The sequence below is a fragment of the Blastomyces dermatitidis genome, assembly GCF_000003525.1.
Source record: "Blastomyces dermatitidis ER-3 genomic scaffold supercont1.3, whole genome shotgun sequence".
Taxonomy (NCBI): domain Eukaryota; kingdom Fungi; phylum Ascomycota; class Eurotiomycetes; order Onygenales; family Ajellomycetaceae; genus Blastomyces; species Blastomyces dermatitidis.
The window spans coordinates 6624081-6649425 of NW_025544776.1; the positions used below are offsets into that span (position 1 = coordinate 6624081).

Below are 25345 nucleotides of genomic sequence, written 5' to 3' on the forward strand. Positions count from 1 at the left end.
GGGAACAACTTAATTCCGGCCATGACGCCTAAACCGCGAGTATCTCACATTCGTCTACAAGGCGAGCGGATTTGACGACAATTTTAGGATTGAGATCAATCCTACAAAGATCAAGTTTACCAGAGAGCTGAAAATCGTCAGAGGCATTGTCAGTATTCCATGTGAACTATGATGGCATGCCGCGCGCTCTGAAAGTTGTATGTATCTTTATCAGCAGCTACATCTCAAACACACCAGCTCCTGATGTTGTCTAGTTTCACAACAATGAAGAAGCTGGGTATGTCAACAACAGGGTCCATGACTTGAATCACATTCACTGTGAAATCAGGGCTTATTACAGCCTCAAGCAATCTGGCATATGTGACAGGGGCTATATGCCACAGTTTTATGAATACATATTACTCTTGCGCCCAACTGCCATTGCCTCATCTGAATGTCTTTCAACACAACACTGGCCTCTCAAGTGCAATTTTGATGGAATATCTGCCAAACCCTCTGATAATGAACTGCATTACTTATAGCAAAGAGCAAATGACCAAGACAGTCAAAGACATTCAACAGATACATTCAGCTTTGGTTGAGCACATATACTTCAATGAAGCAAGCTCTCCACCTTCCACACATAATACTCCGTACAAACGCTCAAATCCATCCAAATCAACGAAAATGGACTGCAACGGGGCAGTCATACAAAAAGAGCTGGCTCTTATTGAGCTGCCTTGGTGAGAGCTCTATAGCCCCAACATCTGTAAGAATAAACAAACAGAAATAGACTGATCTGGCCGGCGAAGCCCGCTCGCTCTAGCTAGTTCCGTCAGGAGAGTGAAAGTTTCAGGTACCTAGAGTTTAATTAATTCGTGTTCATCAGGACTCCGGGAGAGTGGGCCATGAAGCTGTCCACCTACCGTACTCTGAAGTCGAGACAAGTCCTGCATGAGGACTGGAGTTAGGCCATTCTCGAACAGCAGGTCTCGGACAACTGTATGGGCGGATGCTCTCGTGTCATTGCGCGAGGGGTTGGCTGTCGACCCCGGAATATCAGGCTCTTTGTGAGGAGGCATCCAAAGTCTATTATTTATCGACGAAGGGGATGGAGAGGCACGACGATGCGGATGAATTGGCACTTCCATGATTACATTTGCTCGACTCCGCACTTCCTCCTGAAATAATTCTTCTGCAGCTCGTGTAACTACGTCGTGATAGCCAGCTGCTTCTCTCTTACTCCAAGCCCGGGAACTTCTGTGTACTTGGTGCAAGAACCTGCCGAGCCGTCGAGTCCGGGAATGGAACTGTTCAGAAGCAAGCAGGGAGTCTTTTGGAAACTGCCCTACGTAGTATTCCGCAACCACATCATCCAGGGACTCATAACCCTCTTCTTCGATGACCGAGAGTATCCTCTCCAGTCGCCGTTCGCTAGTTTCATAGGATGTTCTCCTTCGTTTATTTCTGCAACTATTCCTTCTTATACCCGAAGCCTCTCCAACCCTTGCCATCATCTCTTGTGAAAAGGATTGAAGGGATTTATCGAGATCATCTGAGCGATAGATTTCTGTGGGGAATTGATGTTCCTCAAGAGTTTCTGTGTCTTCGCTTTGGAAGATCCCACCCTTCAAATCGGGTAGCGGCGAAGTGTCTGCTGCTGCTAGCTGGAAGCCAGGTTGCTGGGAGTGACATCGATCAGAAAACAATGATGGCTGCCCTTTGTCTAAAGAGTGCACTGGAATCAGTGGTGGGTTGGGCTGCGTGTTCAGCATAGCTAGTCCAAAAGTGGAAGAACACCCGCTGTTGCGCCTCCGCCGATGGATATCTCGCATCGCTGGCTCTGCGTGGTCATCTCCCATGGTATCTAGTAGGGGATCAGGAATTTTTGCAGTTTCTGAAGTAGTATGAGATACACGGCTTTGCATCGAGGTCTCTTGGAAGAACCTCGGCTCCCATGACGAATCAATGTTGATTAGGTCGTCGACCATTTCTTTCTCCATGAGTTCGGGCCCTAGTCTATCTGAAATGCTTTCTATTTCTTCAAAGAAATCAAGCCTATGAACCATTCGTCAGCACCATTATTCCCCTTTTTGGGCTCCTTTGGATGACAATTTAAATTCCCCCTCTCGGACCCGAGGCTACTTACTTCATTGGGTCGACCTCATTGTGAGCCGGACTCTGTGGTTGTTGTCGCTCCCGTGACGAAGCGCTCGTTTCTGTTTGGTTTGGATGAATATTATCATGAGTGTGTGTCTTGCTTGCGCATTTTCGCTTTGCTGCTGATTTTATTAGTTGCTCGAGACCTATATACTATACATCGCAGAACCATTCTCGACCGTTTTGAAAAGAGGAAAAAGGGAGAACAATACCCTCTCGATGCCGTCGTTGAGCCAGTCTATTCTTTTCTCTTCGAATTTCTTTTTGACTGCGTTCAATAGGTAGCATTAGCGGCGGCAGCTCGCTTTTGCTCTTTGGTTTAGAATTTTCGAACATGATTATACTTTGCCCCTTGCCATTCTTGGTTACCGTATAATATCTCCAGGGCTGGCTCCCGACTACGTTTTTTTATTCTTACCTTCATTCTAATTGCGCAAACTTTTATAAATGGCATGGAAGGCCTCTCGAAGCCAGGCAGCCAACCACAGCCTTTGGACTCAGGAAATCGAATAACTACACCGCACATCCCTATCGATGCGAGCCGAGTGTTGGACATATGCAAAACCCCCATATTTTAGACCCGCGCAAACTAGGTACGGTCGATGGATAGCTGATATATGGTGGGATCTCAGCCCAAAGCAATACTACCCTGATGGGGCCAAGTTGAACGTCAAGACGATAATGAAGAAGATAATATCCAGCAGGTTTTCAGCCTTCGGAACGGAAAGTATTTTCAATGTTGCTCCTAGCAGCTCGTTTCTGTAGGTCCTGTCTGGAACGACCAGCTTCTAATCCATGAAGGGCTTGGTAATTCATATGGACCTGGTTCCAAAAGCATTCATCATGTTTGTCAAATATAGAAATGATTTGAAAGCTCGTATTCGATCAGTGCACTTATTGTAACACGACCCCCAACTGTACAACCACTGATAATTCAGCTACATATTTATCTGGTGTTTGGACAACTACATATTATAAATCGGGGGCGAGCGGAGTGGAACTTAGTCATATACAGGGCAAATCATAGGCTAATAAGTTGGAAGCCACAATTATTGCAACGAGAATCTTAGTAGTATCTCATTCATCTTGTTGATTCTTCAGCTGATTCTAAAGCTAGGATGGAATGTATCATATTATATAGTTCGTGGCATCCAGTCAGAAAGTCTAACTTACGCAAGAATAAGCGCCGAATTTTCAGCCTTGTAGAGCTGAACCTTGGAACCAATCTCTCAATGAGCAAAGCTTACTTCTGCATGAGCCTGTACAGTACATTGCAACCACGCAGCCCAGGGTGTTTGAAATGAATATTAACTGCGTTGTGGTGTGCGATTCAGGAAGTTTATAATATCGGCAATTTCTAACTCAACAACCCACTGAATTACAGGAATTAACTATAAGCGGGAGCCAGCAGACACAATGCTTACAAAACATCAGTAGTCCATGCCGGTTACACAATTTGTTCAGCGCTCTGCAGCGGGCTACTATGATGCTCATTGTTGAACATGAATGCTGCGAATGTTGCTGCCTTTATCAACCAGATGATATATGACAAACTTTTCCGCCTGTTAACAGCTCACCTCACCTCACCCAACCAAGTTCTTTCGAAAAAGAAAAAAAAATTAAAAAAAATGGCCCCCTCAAATCCCCCGAAGGGCGACGTCGAGAAATCGGTGACTGCAGTACAGGAGTCTAGAAGTGAAGATAAAGAGGCCGAGGAGAATCAGACAAATTCCCAAGGGGACCAAGATGAACTGCTGGTAATAGCCACTGGTTTTCTTTTCTTTATTTTTTTATTTTTTATTTTTTCGATTTCCGCGCCTATGCTTTGTATCTGGAGCTGCCCATTGACAGATTCGATCGAATATCTCCTCACTACATTGCTAATCTGAGCTGCCTGTATTAGGTAGACTGGGATGGCCCTGATGATCCGAAAAATCCACTCAATTGGAGCCGGTTCAGGAAATGGGCGGTTGCTTTATTAACGTCCCTTGGGGGTCTTGTTACACTGATGAGTGGTGCGATGCTCGCTCCGGCCCTAGATGCCATCGCAAAGGATCTCAATACCAGCCCTGGCACAACGAACATGTGTCTATCCATTTTTGTGCTGGCATTTGCCTTTGGCCCCATGGTCTTAGCTCCTATGACAGAAATATTTGGCCGCCGCAAGGTATGGATCCTTTGTTCAACATGGTATGTCCTATGGAACGGTGTCTGTGGATTTGCAAACTCCCAGGGTTTGATGTTGTCCGCAAGGCTTCTGGCAGGATTGGGAGCGAGTGCAGAGTTTGCTGTGAGTAAACTAATTCCCCATCTTCCTTTTGGACTACTTCACTGCTTATAATGTTGCAAGGTCACGAATCCGGTTTTAGGTGATACTTGGAGACCAGAGGAGCGGGGAAGGTCCTTTGCCATAGCAACATTTATCCCTCTTCTTGGACCCGCCATAGGTCCAATTTTGGGGGGCGTGATCACTAACTCAGTCGGTTGGCGATGGTTGTTCTGGGTTTTATCCATATTTGATGCAATCCTCACAGTTGCTGCGTTCTGGATTTTTCCGGAATGTTATGAGCAGCTCCTTCTTCACCGAAAGGCGATGAAATTACGCAAGGAAACTGGGAGAGAATATCATACCCGATGGGACATCCACAACCAACCGCTCACCCAGAAACTGAAGCGTAGTGTGGCAAGGCCAGTATGGATGTTGGCCACCCAGCCAATCATCCAACTTGTGAGCCTTTTCCTTGCTTACAATTTTGGCACTCTTTACTTTGTCCTGACCAGCTTTGCCTCTATCTGGATAACCCAATACCACCAGTCTGTTTCTGCCTCCGGGTTGCATTATATTGCTCTCGTCATCGGCTCAACTATTGGTGCCCAACTTGGGGCAGCTCTCACTGATCGCCTGTGGGCATATCTGAAAAAACGAGCAGGGGGCGAAACGGCGCCGGAGTACCGGATTCCCCTGATGATTCCCGGCTCTATTGTCATCCCTATCAGCTTGTTCTGGTATGGGTGGACGGCAGAAACGAAGCAGAAATGGATTGTAGTCGACGTCGCTATTGCAATGTTCAACTTCGGGGTTATCATGAGTACACACTCACAACAGCAGTACGTCATGGAGGCATATCGGGGTTATGTGGCATCGGCTTCAGCGGCCAGCCAGTTTCTACGAAGCATTTTTGCATTTGCGTTTCCATTGTTCGCGCCAGCGCTTTTCGCTCGGCTGGGGTACGGCTGGGGTCATAGTGTATTGGCTTTCATTTTTCTGGGCCTGGGAATTCCGTCCCCGTTTATTCTGTGGAAGTTTGGTGCGAAATTACGCGCAAAGGGCAAGCCAATGCCGTAGTTGAGTGGAGCTGGAGGATGTCTGAAGCCATTAAGCTACGGGGGAGCGGGAAGATATAGCGAAACGAAAAGGATGAGGATAATCTCCAAGCAAAGAAATATGCCTAGCATGAGCCATAGGTACCATGAGCTCAGATATAATATTGTGTTCAAGTTATGCCCCATTTCCAGCCGTTTACTGTTAAACGTGGAACCTGAATGGAAAATGGTTACATGACAACCGGAAGATTGGTAGCCGAAAGTGCCATCGATTGAGCGATGACATATAGTCACAAGCCTGAGACCCTAGAAATAAATCACAATCACTACTTCCCGTCTATTCGGAGTACTAAGTACTGTATCTATCAGTCCTCTACCCCTGACTTCTCAGCATGTACCATCACTCAAACGACTGCACTGCAACTTGAGTCTAGACTCCGCTGCAGTCAATCCTTCATTTCATTGAAGAAATATTTGACCCATTCTTGATCGTGTCTTTCCTAAAGGCTCTCAGGGATATATGTGCCTGTCTGGGATATTCAGCCATGATTGGGAGTAGGGGCGGTTCCGTCTTGGTGTGGCTCAGATTTCCGGCGATAGAAATGTATTTTACGCAACTCATGCCGTTCCGGCAAAAAGTCTCGATACCGTGTTGTGAAAAAAGGCTTGTCCGTGGACTCTGCGAAAAAAAAAAAAATCCGGAATTGGGGAGAGTATATTTTATATATTTTATATTTTTTATTCCGGTTAAGACTTGGGTTGAGCCATCATCGCTGCTCCCAAAGGAGATATTGCAACGCAGATTTGTATGAGAATGGACAAGCACCTGATGGCGCTCAACCTGATATCCCCCATCGTGCAAGGGGAATCTTAGTGGCAGTTCTTAGACTACAGAAGCAGAATGAATGGACTCAAGTGGTTCTAAACTGTGGCACTGAAACCCATGACAAAATGCTCAGAAGGCTTTGGTGGGTGCACCGTATAAATAGGACGACGATAGTCAATTAGTATCGGATTTAGGTTAAGAGCTTTTAATTATTGCTTTCTTCAAAGCGGCTGTCAATACTTGGCGTGCTGAAAGAACTCTTGTGTCAACCTATTGAGAAATACTAGAAAAAGGTGTCGTTACCGTCGCTCTTCATGTGAATACTTAGGGAACATAGCTATATCAACGTTTAAGCAACAGAAGAAATATGTGGATTTCACCACAGGGCTCGCCAAAGTAAGACATATTTGCCAGGGTTTTGCTTCGCTTTCTCCCTTGTAGTTGATCAGTTAATTATGCTCACTAAGTGCACCAATTCTGTCACCTTCACCGGTTGGATATGCCACACCTAGAAAGAATGTGAGTATTAGTACTTGGTACTCCGGATCTTTAAAAAGGCTACAAATATCCAATTTAGCTTACCAAGAGTAGGATGAACGAGCCAACCCGGCTTCATCATATCAACAGATCTAGCTTTCGTCCACTGATCCAACTTCTGCCAATTAACGCATTGATGGGATGTAGCATTGGCAACCGGGATGCGGCTGCTGTCACGCCATTCGAACGTGATCAATCCAATATCGCCATGGCACATGGCAGATTGGCGGAGGAAGTCGATACAATGTTCTAAAGAATATTTGAGAAAACAAAAAAAAAAAAAAAAAAAAAAAAAAAAAAAAAAAAAAAAACGTTTGAATCTGCAGTGCGCAAAAGTGAACTATGCGATCAGGAGAACTTACCATTATGGAGCCTGTTCATTTCAATATCGCTTGCAGACAAACCCGCGAAGTAGTAGTCAGGGTACATATACTGGTGGATACGTTTCAGGCAGTGGAGTTCATGATACACATTTAGGGTGCCGATGTAGCCATCACCCTCAGGGATGCGGACCGTGATATCCTCTCGATCATAGTGCTTGATGTATTCCGGTTCCACCATAATGTTTTCATCTACGTAAGATAGTCAGTTACTGATGCCTTTATATGATTTCACCTTGAAATAAGTATTCTCGCCAAGTATAGGGGCCTTACCATCAAGCAAATCATGCCACGCTTTGTCTAATTCCGCGCTCGGTTTCCCCGAGAAAGACCCTTTTTCCGTGATCCGATCCTCCAGGCTAAATCTAGTGTCTCTCCATTCTACCATCTTCGCTGCCGGGGCTTCCGAACAATTAGCCCTTTAACCAATTTGATAAGGAAGAAGGTGGAAGTCGATAAGTTTAGTAAGAGGAGAAGCGGAGCAGACACTTACAAAAGGGCATTCCAGCTGCTCGGAACTGATTTGTATTATTCCTTTCCCACACGGCCATCAAACTCGCAATATACAGAGTAAAGAGCAAGATGTGAAAAATAATGAGGAAGCGACCATTTTTCCACACAGATCGTCGTGCAGCAAACGTATGATACTGTATTTCTTCGAGAAGTCCATCTTCTGATCCCTTTTCTTCTGATGGGCTTCTCGGAGAAGAACCAGGAGTTTCAGGGACTTTGTAAGCGTATTGGTTTCTACTTTTGTACCACTGAGACAGTCGACCTCTGGCAAAAAACGCCATCATAATAAGACAAAATGAAAGCTATGTCAATGTTCAGGAGACTCCCCCTTGTTCAGAGGATGTGTAGGAGAGGTGGAATAGTGAGCATAATTGGGGATGCTGATAATCAAAAGATCACTTTCAACAAAGCAAATTTTCAGAGGTTCGGACAGAGAGATGGATACCACTGCGAATTCATTAGTAAGGGTGACAATCTTGCCAAGAGTGTAGGAATAGAGATATTTTGTCACCTTGTTGATGACCCTCGGTCATGACCTCAGCCCTGTCATCAACAGCTGCAATGTCATCACAGAAATCATGCCACAAAGACATTATACGACAGTGACATTGAACCAGGTTTACTGTCCTGGCAGCAGGTCCATTTTGAGCTTCTTGCTCTTAGCATGGGACACGGAGTTTGAACAAGACTGGAAAGAAATGGTGGCTGCATTCCTTTATCGGCTGGCAGCTGGGAAGGAATCGGGGTGGATGGCCATACTTCTACCTAAACAAAATGCACTTACGTTGGCTATATTTGATCTTTGGGGTGGGAATTTCGGCAGTAAACTCTTCAACAACCAGTCCCGCTTCCTATTCTTTGAAGGAATCTCATCCAGCACCGTCCAAATGGATTCGCGAAGGCACAGCACCTCCGTCTATGAATATCTCGCTTCAAATAGGTCTTGTGCAAGGTCGTTTAGCTGAGCTGGAAAATAGGCTTCAAGAAGGTCAGGCGTCTGGTATCTTTAACTTTTCTGGTATAGATTTGCTAACATTTCTCTAGTTTCCAACCCGCGCCACAAGAGATACGGTCAGTTTCTGACTAGATTTGAAGTAGCCAGGCTACTTCGACCGCATCGAGATGCCGTAGACCGTACGCAAGCGTGGCTTGAAGAGCATGGTATTTCGACTGGTCGTCACAATTTTAACGCGGCCGGAGACTGGCTTGCGGTGACTGTATCTATTGCGGAAGCGGAGCGCCTTCTTGATACCAAATATCATATATACAGATACGGGCATCAAACAGCCGCTCGGGCAATGGAGTGGTCAGTACCCCAATACCTACACGACGCGATCGACACCATTCAACCAACAACCTCCTTAATGCGCATCCCAGGCCAAGTCAAAGCACGTCAGAATGAAGACCACGAGATCACGAACATTAACCAACAAGCAGAGGACGCCGCATTGGGTATCGGAACGGATGTCGACTTGAATAATATCCCACCGGATTTGACCCCTCAACAAGCATGTAACGCCAGCGCTGTAACGTCCCTTTGCCTTCGTACGCTGTATGGCACCCTGTACTACAGGGCGGACTCTCAACGAGGGACAAAAATGGCGCTGGTCAATTATTTGGGAGAGTTCAACAACAGATCAGATGTTTCTCATTTTCTCAAAATATATAGACCAGACGCTGTTTCTGGCGCAGAGAGCTTCGAAGACATCAGCATAAATGGTGGGATCAACCAGCAGAGTCTTGTAACGCCAGAGCAATACGCCCGCGGCGCTGGGAGGGAAGGCAATCTTGACGCTGAAGTTATGCTCGGCATTGCCCACCCAATCCCTCTTACTATATATTCAGTTGGTAAATCCGAGCCACCGTTTATCCCGGACTCATTCACTCCCACCAACACTAACGAGCCGTTCTTGGTATGGCTGAACTGGATTCTTGACCAGCCTGATTCGGAACTTCCCAGCGTGGTTTCCACTTCGTATGGGGACATCGAACATACTGTTCCAATTTCATATGCTCGACGAGTGTGCAACGGTTTTGCCCAGCTGGGTGCACGCGGGGTATCTGTTATAATGGGTTCAGGAGATTATGGTGTTGGTCATCCGGGTCACTGTTATTCGAATGACGGCCTCACTACTCCCGAGTTCCTTGTAAGCTTTCCAGATTCCTGTCCGTGGGTCACATCTGTCGGTGCTACAAAAGGCATCCAGCCAGAAGTTGTTGCAGTGAACAGCCGTAATGGATTCTCATCAGGCGGAGGCTTCAGTAATTACTTTCCGCGTCCGGATTACCAAGCCAATAACCCCAATAGCATTGCTCGGTATCTTTCAAAGATTAACAACCTCCATTCTGGCATGTTCAATCCATATGGACGTGCAATCCCCGATGTTTCCGCGCAGGGGTATCGCTTTGTGACGATTTGGAACGGAGAGACAAAACTCATTGATGGCACATCAGCTTCTGCTCCAACATTCGCTGCCATTGTAGCTTTGGTCAATGATGCATTGGCAGCGGAGAAAAAGCCACCACTGGGATTTTTAAACCCATGGCTATACATGGAGGGATTCAAAGCATTTCAGGATGTCACTGAAGGTACAAATGGAGGCTGCAATACAACAGGCTTTCCAGCTCTGCAAGGGTGGGATGCAGCCTCCGGATGGGGTACACCATTGTTTCCAAAGTTCAGGGAGATAGCGTTGAAGAGAAAATCGAGAGAGACTCGGCCGTGGTATATCCGGTGGTGGTTCTGGTAATGTGTAGAATAATTCGATCTTGAGTTCCATTCAAGGGGGGTTCAAGGATCGCGTATTAGTCAGCATAATTTAATATGTTGGCGGATTTCAACCTCCTCTTCGCTCGTCTCTTTTAGTTACTCTGTACTCCGTACTCCGTACTGATGATATCTTATTATCCTCATTTTTTCTATGAGTTTTTAGCCACTTCTATTGTATTTGACTGCTTATCTTAATATGCATGCTAAGGATGGCATTTGAACTAGTGCTAACAAACTGTTGATTATTGCCCGAGTGCGTCTAGCCAGCGTGATGTGATGCGCGCAGTGCATGCTACTAACGTGAGGCGTTGTTGAATTCATTTGTTCTACATAAAGCGTTTTCAATGAAAAACCGAATAGAACTTGATAATGAATGAGTGATTTAGGTCCGAAAACTTCCAGTCTCCTCTAACTATCCCAAAACTATATCAACAACTCAACAATATAATATCCCATAGCTGCAACACTTATTTGAAAACCCCGGAAAGAAATAACATCCTGCGATTCTTATGTAAAGAAAAGAAACAAAGAGGGCTGCCATATCGCTGTTGATCGGTCCCGTGCCTCTTCCTCCAATTCCCCTACCCAAATTCTTCTCTCCGGAGAGCTGATACCGCCCCCGAAGGATGGCGGCGATACGGCAGTGATTGCCCTTCTTCAGGATCTTTCGATAATTAGACATACTGGACGAAGATTTGCACTTTTGATTGCACTTACCTAGTCAACCACGTACATGGTGGCAGCATCGGCGTCGGAGCGCTTGTCAACCACATACATGGTGGCAGCATCGGCGTCGGAGCGCTTGTCAACCACATACATGGTGGCAGCATCGGCGTCGGAGCGCTTGTCAACCACATACATGGTGGCAGCATCGGCGTCGGAGCGCTTGTCAACCACGTACATAGTGGCAGCATCGGCATCAGAGCGCTTGTCGACCACATACATAGTGGCGGCATCGGCGTCAGAGCGCTTGTCAACCACATACATAGTGGCAGCATCGGCGTCAGAGCGCTTGTCTACCATGTTCAGGACCGGCAAATTAGCTTCCGAACGGGTGTCTATGTTTTTGAAGTTGTTACTCCTCTGTGGAGGTGCAGTGGCCATTGAGATATAGATCTCACCTGGGGAAGATGGTGCTCCAGCGACTATAGTCACAAGAAGAGCCGCAATCGGCAAAATATTCTGGAGCTGCATTTTGTTTTTTGCCTGTTGACTCCTCTAGAAACCGACACTGTTCAAGATTCGAATGGAATTTCAAGTTGCAGATCTTGGGTAGAGAAAACTAATATTGAACTATATTCGTTGTGGATTTCAAGGCCAGGTTAACATATATTTATGCAGCAGAGTTGTCGGATGCGCATTCTGTGATTTTGGTAACTGAGTATAGGTATGTCATACCACAGGGTGTTGGTCACCTCGATTCGGTCAACATTGGAAATATCAGGCCTAATGCAATGGAGTTTCCAGCTGAATGATGCAGTCATGAGGTGTGACACATCCTTGGAAAACTTTCTTGACCGTGCATAACTATCAATGACATCCCCAGCTGTGATATTTACGCACCACTCCTGTCCTTTTAACGTTCCTCAAAATGACTGTCATAGAAATCGTATTATTTGACTGGTCAAAGGCTGCTGCTATGCGTAACCACTTGAAGGCCCTCAGCGAGAGGGCCGTCAACACCTTGTCAAAAGCAATTGCCCTGTGGGTTTTGTCTCTTGGTCAGAGCACCACAAAGCTCACTTGAAAGAGATGCCAATAGAAAAGACTGTCATCCAGCGGAAGCAAGTCAAGTTAGACTCATGTCCGAAACTCCTAATAGTCACACGCTTCGATGTTCCGTCCAATGTTTCCTTGGTCCTCTTCTACCCCTTAATTCTTAATTTCTCTTGCCCGAGAAAATTTCTCTACCACGAGCCCTTTTTGTCCTTTAAATAACAATGGAGTGTAGGGAACAGAAACATTCGAACGACGATTCATCATTGCCTTCTTCCACAGAGAGTGCAGACACAACGGATACATTGCTCGAGAAGCCCCTAGCCCGCTATCATGAAAACACCCTACCATTTTGGCGGGAACATATTAAAACTGTCCTTGCAACTGGTACAGCTTTTTTCTTCCTTGCCGCCTTCAGTGCAATCGTTTTTGAGAATAATATAAAGCTACAGAGAAAACTGCAAAGTAGCTTAATATACTGTTAGTATCTAAACGGATTCCACGTCTAAATTCCTTGATATTTGTCTTCATCTGCTAATTTTGATGCTAGCGCCCGCAAACGAGGCATTGAAATGGAACGTAGTTGAATGGGAACATGATGATGGTGCCCATGGAGATTATGTGGGTGAACCACGACCTGTGCTTGAGAGAGCTTGGAGGGATATTTTTGATAGTGGGTTCTCCCGGCCCAGTATCGAACCTGAGGAATAATAACATTATCAAAGTTATGAATGTCAGGTTATCAAAGCACGATCTAGTCTCAGTAGGGCGGCTCGAGGATGCTGTGGAATTGCCAGATGGTTCTGGGTTTGCTGGGACGCTCAATGTCTTTCACGAACTCCACTGCATTGTAAGTCTTCTACCCATATGCTACACCCCGAAGCATAAAAGTGGCGACGACAACGAGTGGTTTACTGAGGAAGTGACGTTAGTGGTGGCTCTACAAATACGTTCATAAAGATCACTATTTCGAGGGTGCCACTCCCCATGAACAAGCGATTATGAAACTGCATTCTCGTGAGTATCCAAGTGCCAAAAAAGGAAATATGCCAATTGAAAAAGAAAAACGTGGCAGAAACAGCTAATACACCAACGCGTTATCACAACCTTTTCCCCAGACCATTGCCTAAATTATTTACGCAAAACGGCCATGTGCCACAGCGACGTGGGCATCATCACGTACAACTGGAAGCAGGGCACCCTGAAACCAAAGGCTACCGCAACGACCCATCAATGCGCAGACTGGAACCGCATAACCGAATGGGCAAGCTCCAGGTCCTTCAACATGACGACTCCGGGATATATTGTAAATCCCACTTTAGGTTCGTGACCGCCTTTTCTGCTGCATTCTCTGTTTCCCCAATACAACATTTCTGCGTCACAGTTTTTATCCTCCTTTCAGTGGCTGCTTGTTTCAAAGAGATATGTATTAACTAACCGTTATGCTGGGTGACAGGGCCTATATTCAAAGAAGGCGAGGAACAGGGATTGGCCGTGGGCATGCCAGAGCACGACGTGGACGTAGATGTTGATGCCATTGGTTAGTGATGGGACGGTATCATCACGGTTGTTTATATTAGAAGTTCTTTTTTTGTTCCATTTTCTGTTAATCCAATCAGATGCGATCACAGCTGGTGTTGATAGGTAACGAGTAGCCCTTAGCCACGGTCAACCCTCCTGTATACCAAATATGTATGTATGTACTTTTCTTTACGAGATTTAGATAACTTGCATATTTTCATACCAAGCACTTTTTAGTGAGAGCCATATATATATATTACCCAGTAGTTTAAGCCACCACACAAGCAGAAAGCATGACTTCGTAACGTCCATTCTATTCTATTTCTAAAGTATTGATTGGCTTGACCCAATCGGCGGGGAAAAGAAAAAAATACTATCAACACCTCCCAGCAGGACACCCAACCCTCGTCCCCAACCCCTCCCCTCCAAGCCCTAACACCGAAAGCATCGCATTGATCGTGCCCCCAATCCCTTCACCAGCCATAAACCCCGCCGCAACCGCGTACCCAAAGGCCTCAAAACCCACTGGCGCCTTCAATTGCCAAGCAGCCGCCACCAGCGCCCCGATCAGCATGGCAATCCCATACTGCGGCGACGGCAGCGTGAACGCCATGGCTAGGATCATGACGTTGGGGTGGTACACGCGCATTCGCTCCCATTTCCCCACCCACAGGCCGTGTCGGATGATTACCATCAGGACGCCGATGGTGGCCATTATGATGGAGAAGATGAGGGAGGTGCGGGGGATGGGTAGGATGGGTTCTGTGGCGGCTACGGCTACGGCGCGCCAGGCGGCGACGGAGGGGGAGGAGAATTCGCAGGAGTTAGAGGGGGTGGTTGAATTGCTGGTTGAGGAGGGGGAGGTTGCGAGGTTGTTCTCTGTGGATAGGATGCATGGGTAGGCGGTTGCGAACATGAGGAATATGGATGGTGCGAAGAAGGTCGCGAAGAGGGTACCTATTAGTTGTGTTGCGTACTGGAGTTTGGGCGATGTGCCTAGGAGGTATCCGACTCGGAAGTCGCCCATGAGATCTGTAGGAATTGTTCAGTGGTTGAACATTTACAAAAGAAATAGACGGGCATGTTATGTCTGAACATACCGCAAGCTTGGCTCCCGCCAATATTTGTTAGAGCACCACCTAAGAGATTCAGGCGTTGTGAGTTCTGTATGGTTTGATCCCGCGTTGTGCTGCTCAAGGTAACTTGAGACACTTTGGAAAGAATACCAAGAGGCGTGGTGTCTATTGTAGATGTATGTTAGGCTTCTGTCTAGTAATTTTCCGTGTCATTAAGGAGCCCATTGAACTCACCAGTTGCTCCAGTTGCCTGGATTGCCATGAGGGACAATATGAATGCCAGGAAAAGAGCCAACAGTGACTCCGTAACCTTCATGCCAAACTGGTACTTCAGGGCGGGACAGGCAATGGCGATAATGGCAATTAGGCCTGGTAGCCACATCCATACTTTGACACTATCTTTTGAAGGACCAATGTCCTCGTCTTTTTCCATCATTAGGGTATACTGATGGTGATCTCCTCGCAGCCTGGAAAGGATGTCTGCCATTGCTCGGGTGGAATCTCGAGCAATAATCCAAAACACACGCCATTGACACGCAAGTTCTACGGAAACATCCCTAATTAGCGGACAATACTGTAGATACCATGTTCGCTGTGTGGCCTTCATACGCACCAGCAAGCGCCACTGCAGCCATCGTAACCACACCTGGCCATAATAACCAATATCGAGGGCTTGGGTGAGAAGCTGTTGCAAAGTCCTTCGACAAGGACGCATAGGACATCAAGCCGGACCATTTCGCATCCGTGGACGCCGGTTCTCCAAAAGCCATTCCATGGCCGACTAAATACGGGCCAATGATACCCCTATTTCTCGGTTAGTAACGTAATTTTGGAGGAGATTCCACGTTCTTTAAATGCTAACTTACCACGCGAGAACTGAGCCGGCAGTAAAAGAAGCAGCAACATTGATTCCCACGAGCATTCCAGAGCCGATGAATGCAGGCGTCCATTCAACAATCCAACCCCAGCTTTCCATAGACATGGCCCACTCGACAAGAATTCCGCTATTAACTAGCCAAGTAAATGGATGCCAATCCTAGAAGGATATCGTGAGTGAGCCGAGACCTTTCCTAAAAGCAGAAAGAATGAATAAACTAAGAAAAACTGTCAGATCTTACCCACAGAACCCCGATGGCATACTGGGATGCAACACGCAGAATCACTGCGAATATAAAAGCGTAGAGCAAAGCAGCAAGTTTCTGCTGGGCCATAGATGCACCGCTAGCGGCTTGATGCATGCTACGAATAGTGATAGCAGTAGCGGATGAGGATGGAAAGATAAGATTAAGCTCCCGGGCCACCTGGACCAGGAAGAAGTTTCGTACTAGAGAAAAATAATAACAACAATAAGTCCCACGAGACTTAATTGCCAAATAAGGAGAGTCATAGAAGTTGGATTAGTTAACACGTACATGGCGCAACGGACAGGAGGCCAAAGTAGCCCCCAACAGCGGTCAGTGTCGTAATTCGAAAAAAATCTTTAGCTGGGACGGAAAGAAGTCCTAGCTGATACAGCGCGGGAATAGCAGATACGAAGACATTAGACAGACCCCCCGCCGCCGTGGCAGCGGTTTGGACAATGTTGTTCTCATGGGGCCCGAAGTTGTGCTCGCCAGTGTACTTTGTCCATGATTTCAGGACGGCAAAGCCCACAATTGACTAGATAATATAAATACGGGGCCCTTTAGATATATTGGCTTGAATTGAGTACTTGTGTACTTGCAAGAACTGGTGAATAGGTTAGTTACTCACGCCGAAAATGTTGGCCGAGGTGGTCCAGCCTGCTTTGAGACCTAGGTAGATATTGGAAGCGTTCACCAACGCCCCGCAGAGACATCCAATGAGTAATGCACGGAACGTGAAAACCGGGTTCGAATCACGATGCATGTCTGGGAATGGGGCGAATTTATCTTCGGCGAGATCTCCTCCATCCGAAACTATCGTGTCCCCCTCTAGCGAGTTTTCTCCGGTCGACTGCACATCCTCTTCTTCTCCATCTTCATCGTCTATGTAGCGGCCCTGCCAAGAGAGATCCTGAAGTTCAGTCTCCCTTACATCGTTTGGCAAGGCTGAATAGCGCGGGCTCGACGTAGAAGTTTGACGCATGACGGAATAAAGATAGAAACAATGATATGTAGTTACCACGACATCGTCCTCAGCCCGCCCCAAAAATGAGAACTTGGGGATATATCACTGTTTGAGTGTTTTCTCTAAATACAACTAGCTGCAAGCTGGACCCCGCATCCATTTGATACTCTGTCAAGAGCACTCCGCGGTAGCACAATGACCCAAAGCCTCAAAGGACAGTTATGTTCGAGATAATAAGAAAGAGGTTTGGTTTTGGATGTTTGGATGCTTCCCCTTTGTTTCTGGGCGGATTATTGTTTCGCCGATGTCAGCCCCCCGATTGTCAGAAAGTTGCTGACACTGCATTGGAATATTCGATGATGAGTACAGAGTAACTACATACAGTACGGTGACTATATTTAGTTCTAACTAGTTGGTTATATGAAGGTGGATTAGCTATTTATATTAATCAGTATGCTGTTTTTAATATGATTCAATGAAGACTTCAATAATAATAATTCAAAGAACTTACAGCAAGTAGATATACATACATACAATAATTACTTATATTTTCTTCAGACTTGTCATATCACTTTCAATACTCTGTACAGCTCTTCTTTTTTTTAAAAAAAACCAAATGCCCATCAATAAATAATAGTTACATTATCCCAGGCGGGAACTGACTGTTGGCTGGTTCCAACTTCCCAGAGAGTTGCACCAACCAACCAACTTCCACTCCTACCCCGCAGAGCCGCATCTAGCCCGCCGCTCATCCATCCCAAGCTTCCCCTCAACCGCTTGTCCTTCATTTGCTCGACAACCTACAGATGGTATTCTTATATTCGTCCTCTTATATCTCAATGCTGCCCACCTAGATCCTATCAGCAGCGCGGACTGTCTCTCACGTCCTATAAAGACCCTCTATCCTATTTATTGGCCCTGACCACCCACCCTCTGGACCAACCCCAGCCAACCACCTCATCAGATACTCTACGGACCAGCTAAACCAACCAACCATGGGCGGAAACAGCAAGGCTCCATCCACTTCTTCCTATCCTACTTTTGCCAATCGTCCTGTTGGCCAGCAAATTAGGAATATCTATAGAGACCGTCTCCGTCAATTCACTGATGGAGGCCAGTACTCGGGACACAACCTAGTAGCGTACGTACGATCCTTCCCAATCCCCCCTCTCCCTTTGTTTAGATATATAGATAGATCCCTTTAATCCCTGGACGACATGTGTGCCTATGTTCATTAACTTGCAGTAATTAATGATTTTTTTTTGTATATTCATTTCTGGTCTGTAGGAAATACTATGAAGCCACAAACGACGATGAGCAGCATGTCAAGCTCTCCGTTTACTCGGTGCCAGACCTAGCCAGACCTAGCTTCAAGGATGCCACCTCCAACCAATTCAGGCCTACTAGAAGAGGAGAGTCCTTTGGCCCCAGCTGGTCAACTCATTGGTTCAAGATCCAACTCACGGTACCGGAGGATATGCGCAAAAAGGAGCGACTTGAGTTCCACTGGGATGCAAACAATGAGGGGATGGTTTGGACGGAAGACGGGAAACCATTGCAGGGCCTGACAGGTGGTGGTGAGAGAATTGAATGGATTTTGCCCGACAGCTTCAGGGATGGAAAAGAGCACATCTTCTATATTGAAATGGCCTGCAATGGAATGTTTGGCAATGCCCCCGGCGGCGACTCCATCCAACCTCCCAACCCAAACAAATATTATCGACTTAATGTGGCGAGGATTACAGCTGTAAACTTACAAGCTAGGGCGCTCTACTATGATTTCTGGATGATTGGGGGTATGCATACATAGCACTTATTTACAAATCCGCGAAGGAAATTGTTACTGATTTGAAGTTTTCAAGACGCCGCACGGGAATTCCCTTCGGATTCATGGCACTCCCACGAGGCCCAGCAAGTTGCAAATGCCATAATGGATGCCTTTATCGAAGGCAATGGCAGCCAGGAATCGATTATTAAGGGCCGCCAAATTGCACAGCAATACCTGGGCAACTTGGTGGATTCTGACGCCGTCTATAAAACTGATAAACAGCCAATTGTTTATGGTATTGGCCATTGCCATATAGATTCTTGTTGGTTGTGGCCCTGGGCGGAGACAAGACGTAAAGTGGCCAGGTCCTGGTCTACCCAGTGCGATTTGATGGAACGCTACCCCGAATTGCGTTTTGTCTGTTCTCAGGCCCAGCAGTTCAAATGGCTAGAGCAGGACTATCCCTATGCCTTTGACCGTGTCAAGTCATGTGTGAAGAAGGGGAGCTTCATCCCCATTGGTGGAAGCTGGGTAGAGCATGATACCAACATGCCAAGCGGAGAGTCCTTGGTCCGCCAGTTCGTCTATGGCCAGCGATATTTTGAAAGCCATTTTGGCGAACGCTGCACCACCTTTTGGCTGCCAGATACCTTTGGATACTCATCCCAGATTCCTCAACTATGTCGGTTGGCTGGGATGAGTCGCTTCTTCACTCAAAAACTTAGCTGGAACAACATCAACAATTTCCCCCATACGACTTTCAACTGGGTTGCCTTGGATGGCAGCCAAGTTCTTTGCCATATGACTCCAGCAGAGACGTACACGGCCAGTGCCCACTTTGGAGACGTCCGTCGAAGTGTCACCCAGCACAAATCGATGGATCAAGATAACACCTCTCTTCTTGTGTTTGGCAAGGGTGATGGCGGCGGAGGACCGACTTTTGAACATCTCGAGAAGCTGCGGAGACTCCGAGGTATGAGTGATAAGGGCGAACTGCTTCCCCGTGTTACAATGGGTTCCACCGTTGATGATTTCTTTGCAAAACTTGAGGAAAAGGCTGCCAATGGAACGGAGTTTGTCACTTGGTACGGAGAGCTCTACTTCGAGCTCCACCGAGGAACATACACGACTCAGGCCAAGAATAAATTGTACAATCGCAAATCGGAGTTTGTTCTGCGTGACGTAGAGTTGCTTGCCACCCTAGCTACCCTCAAAGACCCCAACTATAAATACCCCAAGAAAGACATTGACGATATGTGGGAGAGCGTTCTGCTCTGCCAGTTCCACGACTGTCTTCCCGGAAGCTCGATTGAGATGTGTTACGATGACTCTGATAAAGAGTATGCAAAGGTATTTGCAACGGGTTCAAGGTTAAGAAAAGAGGCGTTGAAGGTTCTTGGGTTCAGCTCTCAAGAAAGCAGAGCGGACCGTGGACTTGTGGCCATCAACAGCCTTCCTTGGCCTCGTTCAGAGATTGTACGAGTTGACGATACGAGCACTGCCTCGGGAAAACCGCAGTATGCACTCGCTAAAGGCGGTATGGGGGTAATTGCTATTCAGCCCCTTGGGTCGGTCCGGTCACCATCTGTTTCCCTGAAGGAGGTGAAACCAGGAGTCTTCAGGCTCTCGAACTCCAAATTGTCCCTGGAGGTGTCTAATGGGGTAATTACCTCTCTCGTTGATTTAGAGGAGAAAAGAGAGGTTATCGCAAAGGGCGGGAAGGCTAACCAACTCGTGATCTTCGACGACAAACCTCTTTACTGGCAAGCTTGGGATGTTGAAGTCTATCATCTCGAATCCCGGAAGGAACTAAAGTCTGAGACAACGAAAATCGCGGAGAACAGTCCTCATCGTGTTAGTGTTGTAACAGAAACTAAAATTAGCGACAAGAGTTGGGTGAAATCAACAATTAGCCTGACCGCCACTACTGGCGATTCGACTCCTCTCGTCGAGATGACCAGTGAAGTCGAATGGCAAGAAACCATGAAGTTCCTGAAAGTCGAATTTCCCGTTGATATCGTGAACACTGAAGCGTCGTATGAATCACAATATGGAATAACCAGAAGACCAACACACTATAACACCAGGTATGTGTTTGCCCCTTCTCCAGAAGTAGCAGTCCATCCAGTTACTAATGGGAGTCCTCCTCTAGTTGGGACATGGCCAAGTTTGAAGTGTGCTGCCACAAATGGGCTGATCTGTCTGAGGCGGGCTACGGTGTCTCAATCCTCAATGACTCCAAGTACGGATTCGCGACATGCGGCAACTTGATGCGCCTGTCTCTGCTCCGTGCCCCTAAAGCTCCCGATGCCAACGCGGACATGGGCCGACACCATATACGTTACGCAATCATGCCGCACAAAGGACCGTTGGACGCCCGTACCGTCCGTGCAGGATACAATTTCAACAATCCATTAGTCGTTCAACCAGCATCTGGCACAGAGGCCTCCCAGCTTTTCGATGCCTTTTCTCTCAAGGGCTCTTCGTCTCTAATCCTCGACACCATCAAGCGTGGCGAGGATGACGAAGATGTCTCCCGCGGCGACTTCAAGCCGCGTCCCGGGCGCAGCATTATCCTGCGCATCTATGAGTCACTCGGCGGGAAGAGCCGCGGCTCCATCACGACCAAGTTGCCTGTTAAGAAGGTGTGGAAGTGTAATGTGCTCGAGGACGATTTGGAGCAGTTGGCAGTGGTGCAGAAGACTGGTGCGGCGGAGGTGGATATTGAGTTGAGGGCGTTTGAGGTTGCGACGTATCGGTTGCAATTGTAAGGGAGGGCGGGCAAGCTGTGGTTGCTGGGGTGGCTAGAGCAGCGGTAATGATAAGTTATGCTTAATTGCGGTCCTGGTAGTTGTGAACCGTCCATTTGATAATTAATTGTACGACTGGCTTTCATGAATAGGATGAAATGGGACTTGGATTGTAGCTTATTGGGGTTTCCGGGTCCTTCTTCTTGTCTTGCTTTTTTTTATGTTTGATGTTTGATGTTCCATTTGCGGCTCCTGTCTCTTTACTTGGCACCTCTATGCACAAAATAGTTGCAGGCCCTTGACTTGAAGGAAATATACCTAATGAATGTGCTGCTGTCTTATTGGAACAGAAGCGTACGCTTGCGTGGTAGAGAGACAACCCCCGATATAGGTGTACTTGAAAAATCAGCTGCTGAAGCAGACACGCACAGCCGCACACGCGCAGAAGGAAACTCGAGGGGAATAGGCAGGGCAATTGAGTCACCTAGGTATCTATATATGGTCATTGCGCCATGAGGGAATGAGACAAACGAGAGTGAAAAATGGAGAAGATAGATCGGTATCATTTCTGTCATATCAAAATGCGGCAGGCGGTGGTACCGCCGGACAACCGCGATTCCGAACGGAACGCGAAGGAGTTGGCGGGAGAATGCCAGGCGCGATGATTGTGTAGAGTTTCATTCAAGGCATTTTAGGAGGCATGCCAATAGTCCCGTGTATTATTACTATCAAGCAATATCGATCCTTCGTCTTTGATGATTTGAAAATTCTTTCTTTCGCAATTAAATACCTCCCTTCGCTTAAATATTTTGTCCCGCCGCCCCGCTAGTCTAGTTAACCAGTTCGCCCAAAATTGCCCATAAAAAGAAGCCTGCAGGAAAAGGCACATACATATATGATCCCAACGCCCCTGCTCCCGCAGCCCAGCCCGCAGCCCAGCCCGCAGCCCAGCCCGCAGCCCAGCCCGCAGCCCAGCCCGCAGCCCAGCCCACGCAAAGCCAGTCCCAGTGGCATCCCTGAAAATTAAACTCCCGACAATAACGAAGCCCGGAACGAACCAACGACACGAAATAGGAAGTAGGGAGAATGCTCTAAAATGTACTGCATCAACCCCTTCACTCCCTCCCATACGTAATCTTCAGCCTCTTCACCGGCTGCTTATTACCCCCCGACTCAGCATCATCGTCGCCATCCCTTTCCCTTCCCCTCCCACCCGAGCCCGCATCAGCATTCGCATCCGTACTTGTATTGTTGGCGTTGGCGCTGCCGCCGCTGGCCTTTGCGTTAGTATTCGTATTCGCAGCCGCGGATGCCTTCTTCTTCTTATTCGTGCTCGCCTTCACGCTGCTGGCAGCCGACATGTTGCTATTGTTGTTGTTGTTGTTGTTGTTGTTGTTATTCACAGTGCTGGTATTGCTGTTATCTCTGTTGAAGCCCGGCATGGAGGCGGAGGTGGGTGTTGGGGCGTGGGATGGGGTTGTGTTTGCGCTGGAGGGGGCGGGGGAGTCCTAGTATGTCATTTATTTTTATGCATATCTTGGTTAGTCTGGGGGAAATGTAGCGAAAAAAATCGGGAGGGGGTAATGAAGGAGTTGTTAGTAGTAGTAGACACAACGGGATATCATAACTTACCCGCATAAAACTCGCCGAACTCCTCGAGAACACCCGGTCACTATCTTGCACCGCTGTTTTTCTGCGCGTGGCTGGGCCGCCTGTGCCGCTACAACCAGTCATCGATCCAAGACTGCCCCCCAATCCTAACCCAGATACGCCAGAGGAGCCCTTTATGTAATTGTCGAAGCCTTTAATTATGTTTCCGGCACCGGTTTCTTCGAGGTACGATTGCTCGAAGCGGTATATGGATTCTTCTAGAGCAGCCTTAAAGTATCAGGTAGATGTCAGCAAGTTTCTTATTTCCCTTGTAAAATGTTAATACCCGTCGTTTACCTAACGGGAAAGCGGAGTGTAAGGGGAATCAGAGGTAGCAGGCAAAGGAGTGGTTAGTAAGTTAGGTGCCGGTTACATACCATATTCTTATCCATTAGCCGCTTTTTTTGTATTGTCTCTCTCAGTTCGCGTCTCAGCTTCTCGTAATATGGGATCCCGCGATTCTGTATTTGTTCCGGCCCAGAACCTGCTGGGATGGACTTCCCGCCAGCAGCGGTTGCGGGCGGGATATTTTCGGTCATGAGCGGTCGGAAACGTGCAGACGAGCTGAGGATGGTAAATTTTAATAGATAATCCACGGGTTGGGCTCGCAAAGGGGTGCCTTATAGCGTCAAGGGTGTCAAAAGAAAGTAGTGAGTGGATGGAGTGCGAGTCAGTCGAGTGAGCCGCGTTTCTTTGGCCAAGTTGAAGCCGAGACCCTTTCCCGATTTGGACAATGATCTACTGTAAGGTCGCGAGCAGCCCGTTTGTGCACTAGCCCCAATAGAGATTAGTCTAGTTCTCTACCCAGCATAAATCACATGATGTTGGAGCGACTGTTTGCCGTGTTTGCACCCTGACTCAACAACATTCCAACAAAAGCAGGATGAATAATGGGTTTTGTACAGCTGTCTGTCCCACATCTGTCTCTCTTCGGGCGTCATTAAATTATCTCAAGGAATACTAGATGCCGGGCCTAGGAGTTATAAAACGATAGTGTTCCCGCTTTGAATGTGATCTGTTCATCCGTCTACGAGCGAGGCATACTCTACTTCCGGCCAACGCCTCTCCCCGCTCCCCAGGCACCAACCAACAAAAAGTATACATACCACGGATTACCGGAAAAATGGACCACTCAATGCATCAAGCCGGGATGGACCATGGACATGGGGATATGGATATGGGCGACCAATGTAGCATGAACGTACGTGGCTTTCACTGCTGGGGAAATGCTACTCAAATGCCATTTATAACATCTTGTTTAACTCAAAAACATGATCTAGATGCACTTCACCTTCTCCTCACACAACCTTTGTATAATTTTCAAACAATGGCGCATAACAGGACCCTTGTCTCTTCTCTTCTCACTGGTCGCCATTGCGCTTCTGACCGCTGGCTACGAGGGTGTTCGCGCGTTGGCGCGCCGTTATGAAGCAAGACATGCACTGGCGTTGAAAGATGGGACGATACCTCCTGCCGGAGGATACACATTTGGTATGTTATTAGTTTTACCTTTGTTTTTTAATCCCCTAACTTTTCCTTTGACGTATCTGCGAAACGGATACATACATTTCATTCCTCTGCGGACCTTCCCCTATGGCGGAAGACAGAATCCGTTAAGAGATATCTGTTTTCCCAACTCACAAAACTACCAAAATTCCCGTCCCCTGGAGACTCCATATATCTTTCTGAAACAATGAAGATGACGAGACGCCGGATGCCATCCATGACAATAATGACAATGACAACGTGCTACCCACTTCCACTGCCCCCCTCCTTTCCAACGCCACCAATAACGGTGAACCAGCTGGCTCACTAGTCTTCACAGCACGGACCGATAGGAGGCGGAGGGGCAAGCTGGTTCTTGGGGCCCTCTACGCTGTGCAGGTCTTTTATAGTTTTATGATTATGTGAGTTCTTTATTACATTCTGTTCTCCAATTTTTGTCGAGCCCCCTTTCCAGCAGGGGATGAGCGTGGATTTAGGGCAAAAGGATTGATGTGTCTGTTTTTTTAATACGCAGGCTTCTTTTCATGACATACAACGGCTGGATTATGCTGGCGGTGGCTGTCGGGGCGTTTTTGGGATACATAACTTTTGGAGGCGAGGCGACTAAGCCTGCATCTTGTCATTGATCGTTGCCTATTGCTGGATTCATATCCCTCCCCCCTCTCTTTGGGTTTTTTTTTTTTTTTTTTTTTTTTTTTTTTTTGGCTCGGTCAATGCACATGCGTTACGTGGAGGATGTATATATGTAGATATATACATGTGTATCTGTTCCTGTCTACAC

At 47.1% G+C, this 25345-nt stretch overlaps 11 protein-coding genes across 19 annotated transcripts; 6 read left to right on the forward strand and 5 right to left on the reverse strand.

The window, feature by feature from the left end:
- The first annotated feature begins 83 nt into the window (after positions 1-83).
- On the forward strand, positions 84-3256 carry BDCG_16768 (uncharacterized protein). Its single transcript, XM_045425962.1, has one exon. The coding sequence runs from the start codon at positions 388-390 to the stop codon at positions 724-726; it is 339 nt and encodes a 112-aa protein (XP_045280546.1). The 5' UTR covers positions 84-387; the 3' UTR covers positions 727-3256.
- On the reverse strand, positions 297-2520 carry BDCG_03664. 2 transcript variants are annotated; one of them, XM_045419302.1, is made up of 4 exons: positions 2352-2520; positions 2129-2258; positions 906-2037; positions 297-839 (listed from the first exon to the last, which is right to left on the reverse strand). In XM_045419302.1, the coding sequence occupies exons 1-4, from the start codon at positions 2473-2475 to the stop codon at positions 732-734; spliced, it is 1494 nt and encodes a 497-aa protein (XP_045280547.1). In that variant the 5' UTR covers positions 2476-2520; the 3' UTR covers positions 297-731. The 2 variants fall into 2 exon arrangements, with proteins under 2 accessions (XP_045280547.1, XP_045280548.1); XM_045419301.1 differs by having other exon boundaries at positions 2129-2261.
- A 64-nt stretch (positions 3257-3320) lies between the features above and the next one.
- On the forward strand, positions 3321-6104 carry BDCG_03665 (MFS multidrug transporter). Its single transcript, XM_045419303.1, has 3 exons — positions 3321-3896; positions 4043-4429; positions 4490-6104. Exons 1-3 carry the CDS (start codon positions 3642-3644, stop codon positions 5483-5485), a joined length of 1638 nt encoding a protein of 545 aa, XP_045275652.1. The 5' UTR covers positions 3321-3641; the 3' UTR covers positions 5486-6104.
- On the reverse strand, positions 5439-10459 carry BDCG_03666. 3 transcript variants are annotated; one of them, XM_045419305.1, is made up of 7 exons: positions 8504-10459; positions 8231-8368; positions 7700-8166; positions 7480-7608; positions 7189-7398; positions 6872-7075; positions 5904-6797 (listed from the first exon to the last, which is right to left on the reverse strand). In XM_045419305.1, exons 3-7 carry the CDS (start codon positions 8001-8003, stop codon positions 6739-6741), a joined length of 906 nt encoding a protein of 301 aa, XP_045280550.1. In that variant the 5' UTR covers positions 8004-8166; positions 8231-8368; positions 8504-10459; the 3' UTR covers positions 5904-6738. The 3 variants fall into 3 exon arrangements, with proteins under 3 accessions (XP_045280549.1, XP_045280550.1, XP_045280551.1); XM_045419306.1 differs by having other exon boundaries at positions 6183-6797; positions 8231-8697; positions 8754-10452; XM_045419304.1 differs by having other exon boundaries at positions 5439-6797; positions 8231-10459.
- BDCG_03667 (tripeptidyl peptidase) lies at positions 8256-11267 on the forward strand. Of its 3 annotated transcripts, none has more exons than XM_045419308.1 (3): positions 8256-8707; positions 8764-10789; positions 10876-11243. In XM_045419308.1, the coding sequence occupies exons 1-2, from the start codon at positions 8494-8496 to the stop codon at positions 10467-10469; spliced, it is 1920 nt and encodes a 639-aa protein (XP_045280552.1). In that variant the 5' UTR covers positions 8256-8493; the 3' UTR covers positions 10470-10789; positions 10876-11243. The 3 variants fall into 3 exon arrangements, with proteins under 3 accessions (XP_045280552.1, XP_045280553.1, XP_045275653.1); XM_045419309.1 differs by having other exon boundaries at positions 8764-10742; positions 10892-11243; XM_045419307.1 differs by having other exon boundaries at positions 8764-11267.
- BDCG_03668 lies at positions 10652-11841 on the reverse strand (the record flags this gene model as incomplete). 2 transcript variants are annotated; one of them, XM_045419311.1, is made up of 3 exons in its annotated part: positions 10652-11153; positions 11207-11505; positions 11611-11841. In XM_045419311.1, the coding sequence occupies 2 exons, from the start codon at positions 11681-11683 to the stop codon at positions 11207-11209; spliced, it is 372 nt and encodes a 123-aa protein (XP_045280554.1). In that variant the 3' UTR covers positions 10652-11153. The 2 variants fall into 2 exon arrangements, with proteins under 2 accessions (XP_045280554.1, XP_045280555.1); XM_045419310.1 differs by having other exon boundaries at positions 11207-11547; positions 11611-11683.
- On the forward strand, positions 11278-13750 carry BDCG_03669 (uncharacterized protein; the record flags this gene model as incomplete). The annotated part of the gene is made up of 6 exons (XM_045419312.1): positions 11278-12685; positions 12756-12878; positions 12931-13055; positions 13138-13222; positions 13324-13527; positions 13662-13750. Exons 1-6 carry the CDS (start codon positions 12430-12432, stop codon positions 13748-13750), a joined length of 882 nt encoding a protein of 293 aa, XP_045275654.1. The 5' UTR covers positions 11278-12429.
- Positions 13708-17207, reverse strand: BDCG_03670 (uncharacterized protein). The gene is made up of 8 exons (XM_045419313.1): positions 16555-17207; positions 16215-16461; positions 15921-16126; positions 15669-15838; positions 15416-15606; positions 15037-15345; positions 14827-14967; positions 13708-14758 (listed from the first exon to the last, which is right to left on the reverse strand). The coding sequence occupies exons 1-8, from the start codon at positions 16906-16908 to the stop codon at positions 14103-14105; spliced, it is 2274 nt and encodes a 757-aa protein (XP_045275655.1). The 5' UTR covers positions 16909-17207; the 3' UTR covers positions 13708-14102.
- Positions 17208-17393: 186 nt separating this feature from the next.
- Positions 17394-23445, forward strand: BDCG_03671 (alpha-mannosidase). Its single transcript, XM_045419314.1, has 4 exons — positions 17394-18031; positions 18178-18686; positions 18753-20745; positions 20811-23445. The coding sequence occupies exons 1-4, from the start codon at positions 17886-17888 to the stop codon at positions 21427-21429; spliced, it is 3267 nt and encodes a 1088-aa protein (XP_045275656.1). The 5' UTR covers positions 17394-17885; the 3' UTR covers positions 21430-23445.
- BDCG_03672 lies at positions 18036-23771 on the reverse strand. Of its 2 annotated transcripts, XM_045419316.1 has the most exons (4): positions 23436-23771; positions 23041-23286; positions 22300-22916; positions 18036-22233 (listed from the first exon to the last, which is right to left on the reverse strand). In XM_045419316.1, the coding sequence occupies exons 1-3, from the start codon at positions 23595-23597 to the stop codon at positions 22524-22526; spliced, it is 801 nt and encodes a 266-aa protein (XP_045280556.1). In that variant the 5' UTR covers positions 23598-23771; the 3' UTR covers positions 18036-22233; positions 22300-22523. The 2 variants fall into 2 exon arrangements, with proteins under 2 accessions (XP_045280556.1, XP_045275657.1); XM_045419315.1 differs by having other exon boundaries at positions 18036-22916.
- A 149-nt stretch (positions 23772-23920) lies between these two features.
- On the forward strand, positions 23921-25259 carry BDCG_03673. 2 transcript variants are annotated; one of them, XM_045419317.1, is made up of 4 exons: positions 23921-24259; positions 24339-24549; positions 24758-24965; positions 25079-25259. In XM_045419317.1, the coding sequence occupies exons 1-4, from the start codon at positions 24182-24184 to the stop codon at positions 25188-25190; spliced, it is 609 nt and encodes a 202-aa protein (XP_045280557.1). In that variant the 5' UTR covers positions 23921-24181; the 3' UTR covers positions 25191-25259. The 2 variants fall into 2 exon arrangements, with proteins under 2 accessions (XP_045280557.1, XP_045280558.1); XM_045419318.1 differs by having other exon boundaries at positions 23944-24259; positions 24884-24965; positions 25079-25241.
- The last annotated feature ends 86 nt before the right edge of the window (positions 25260-25345 follow it).